General features: G+C 38.8%; 1 protein-coding gene across 1 annotated transcript in view; it reads right to left on the bottom strand.

Moving 5' to 3' along the window:
• Nucleotides 1-1,480: 1,480 nt before the first annotated feature.
• Nucleotides 1,481-2,933, bottom strand: part of LOC110038443 (ABC transporter G family member 10) — a 2,182-nt gene continuing 729 nt past the window's right edge. Inside the window, exon 2 of the mRNA XM_020743290.1 lies at nucleotides 1,481-2,921. Coding sequence (XP_020598949.1) covers nucleotides 1,563-2,921 — 1,359 coding nt within the window. The 3' untranslated portion in view covers nucleotides 1,481-1,562. The remainder of the gene's footprint in view (nucleotides 2,922-2,933) is intronic.

Here is a 2,933-nt window from a genome sequence, read left to right as displayed (position 1 = left end):
TTAGTTTGTATAAATATAGAAAAACACAATTTAGATGTTAGACATATAAATACATAAGACTTGGTGGTATGTATGTAAATGCTCCAAGAGTTTTTACAAATCCCATCTAGTCTAAGTGATTTGTTTATTTTGGTTAGATATGAAAATAAACAAAAAATGGATGATTATTGTTATGTGCATAAACTCCATCCATCCTGCCTACCGCTTTTTGCATTTAATCAACTAATCCAAATTTTCCATTTAATGCCACATGGAGAAGAAAATGTTTATTAGTGTTGTTTAAATATAAAGAGGAAGCAAAATACTTCAAAATGTTATGGCTATGTACTATCAGGGTTGTAACCAAGCGGAGCCGAGTATCGTAATTTGGACTTGATACAATTTTAAGTTGTTCAAATTCGGCTTCAACTTGCGTAGAGCCTTGGTATATTGTTCAAGCGTGACTTATTTAAAATTTTTAATGTTTGAACTTGATTTGTTCGAGTTTTCACAACAAGTATTTGAACAAGCACATAATTCAAATGAATATCTAGATTTTCATATAAAAAATATAAATTTTATAAATAAATGATAGATTAAATCATATAATTTGTATATGAGATAAGCAAATAGACTAACTCACGTGTTATCATCTAGTGTCTATAATAGATATATTCTCACAAAAATGAATTCTAATATAAAGAAACATATTGACATGACCCAAAAAACTTAAATGAACTAATATTACAAAGTAACTTATAATTTGAAATTATTCATCAATTGTTGAAATAATTGATAAAAATAAAAGACTGTCCGATCAAAAATAATAAAAAGAATGAGCTTCGCATCGAGTATCTAACTTGTTGCTTTTTGAACAATAAACGAGTTTGTTCTCAAACACTAATGAACAAGTTCCGTTATGTTCAAATTTGTTTATTGGTTCATTTGAAAGAACATGATCAAACCTTAATATAACATAGTTGTTCATTGAGTGCATTGGTTCAATTACAGTACTACGCACTGCTGAGAAAGCAAGCCTGTTGGTTTTATCCTACCTTTAAAAGGATTTTCAAATGAATAAATAAACTTTCAAAAATTAATAATTTTACTTGCTTTCGTGGATTTTAATAAATTATTAATTCGAGCCGCTTCAAATTTGGCTCATTGACACCCACAATATTTAAATCCATTATACTTGAACATCTAAAAATTCCTTTTAGTGTTTATACCACTTAAATCTTTTATATCATATTAAAAACATCACTTTTTTATACACATTTAAGATCTTTATCAACATAATTTAACTACCATGATCTAAGCTTGTAAATCTTTGAACTCATAAAGCCCAATGACATTTATCCCTCAATAGTGCACACAAGAAAAAACGTAGAATTCCAGAATCAAAATGCTGTACTCCCTAAATAAATTGATATTAAGAAAAATAAAAAAAAAATTTCACTTATATCACATTAATAGAAATATAACTATTATTATATGCCGTATAAACAAGAAAAAACATCAAAATAAAATAAATGCCCAAGAATGCTGAAATACCTACAACCCTCTAAAATCACTCAAAACATCTATCTTCTGATCTTGAGACACTTGATCCAAAGAATCACCAAAGACATAATTCTGTAAACACAAATGAAACCCAACATCATGCCAAGATTAGACCACCTGTGCGCCTCTTCCATTCCTTGCTGTCTCAAGAACATCCCTCCAGTTAGCATACATCCCTTGTCCCCACCCTGCATGCACACCTCCCTTCCCTTCTCTCCGCCAAATTCATTAAGCAACAAAGCTTCGAATGGGTACTTGAACAAACTCAGATAGTGCATAAATAACCAGTACCTGGGTATGCTCTGCCTCGATATAAAGTAGCCAGAGAAGAGGAAGAAAGAGCCCATCAGACCTGCGATCACCGAATTCCCCATTATAAAATCCGGAACCAGCGCGCCGAAACAAGCAACAAAGGCGTTTGCCGTCAACATCACCAGCCAAACAACAAGCAAAAAGAAAAAAAAATGGTCGATTTCCCTCCTCAGACCGATCAGCCAGTACACCGGAGAAGCGTAGAGAATGGCAGCGAGCAGCAGGAAGGGAAGGTAAACCAGAGAATTAGCTATTGCATACGATGACACTCTGTAAGCTCCACGAGAAACCTCCCTCATGAGAATCCTCTTCTCCTGCAGGAACATGGGCAGGCCTTCCACCGAGGAAGACAGAAGGAAAGTCAAGCTGAAGGCAAAAAATCCAACTTTTGCCTGCTGGCTCTCAACATTCATGAATATAGTCCCGAGTCCTAATCCCGCCACCGCCGCCTGAATCATTCTAGCCATAAAAAGCTCCTTGGTTCTGACAATGTTCTTCCCGAATCTTTCCGCGAGAATTACTACCTCGCTAACGCGAGAATTAGCGAAGTAACAGTTATTCTTTTCTCTGTTCTGTCCTAAAGCTGAGAATTGGACTCGGCTGCTCCCCTGCACCTGTGTTTCAATAGTTAACATCTCCGTCGCGTCCATGGCGTACTCCAGGACATTTATATGGGGAGGAATTTTGTGACCCCCATCCTCAAGCCGCTTCTCCAGCAAAGAAAGCGACCCCTGGTGCCGTACAACGCCGTCCGAGATCAGAACCACCCGGTCGAGCAGCTCGAGGATACGAAATCCGGGTTGGTGGATGGTGAGTACAACCGTCTTTCCGTTGCCCGCCGCCATGGACTTGAGCATTGCAACAATGAGGTACGCAGACGCCGAGTCCAGCCCTGATGTGGGCTCGTCGAGCAGGAGCACTGCCGGGTTGTGGACGAGCTCGACGCCAATGGAAACGCGTCGTCGCTCGCCGCCCGAGACACCTCTAATGCCTTTCCCGCCGATCCGCGACCCGGCGACGTGGGCGAGGCCAAGTTGCAGAAGCAGCGCGCGCGCGCGGATGATGGCCTCGCGGGGCGT

Source organism: Phalaenopsis equestris, unplaced genomic scaffold (assembly GCF_001263595.1).
Source record: "Phalaenopsis equestris unplaced genomic scaffold, ASM126359v1 Scaffold232831, whole genome shotgun sequence".
NCBI lineage: Eukaryota > Viridiplantae > Streptophyta > Magnoliopsida > Asparagales > Orchidaceae > Phalaenopsis > Phalaenopsis equestris.
This window is presented reverse-complemented; position numbering and strand designations above follow the sequence as displayed.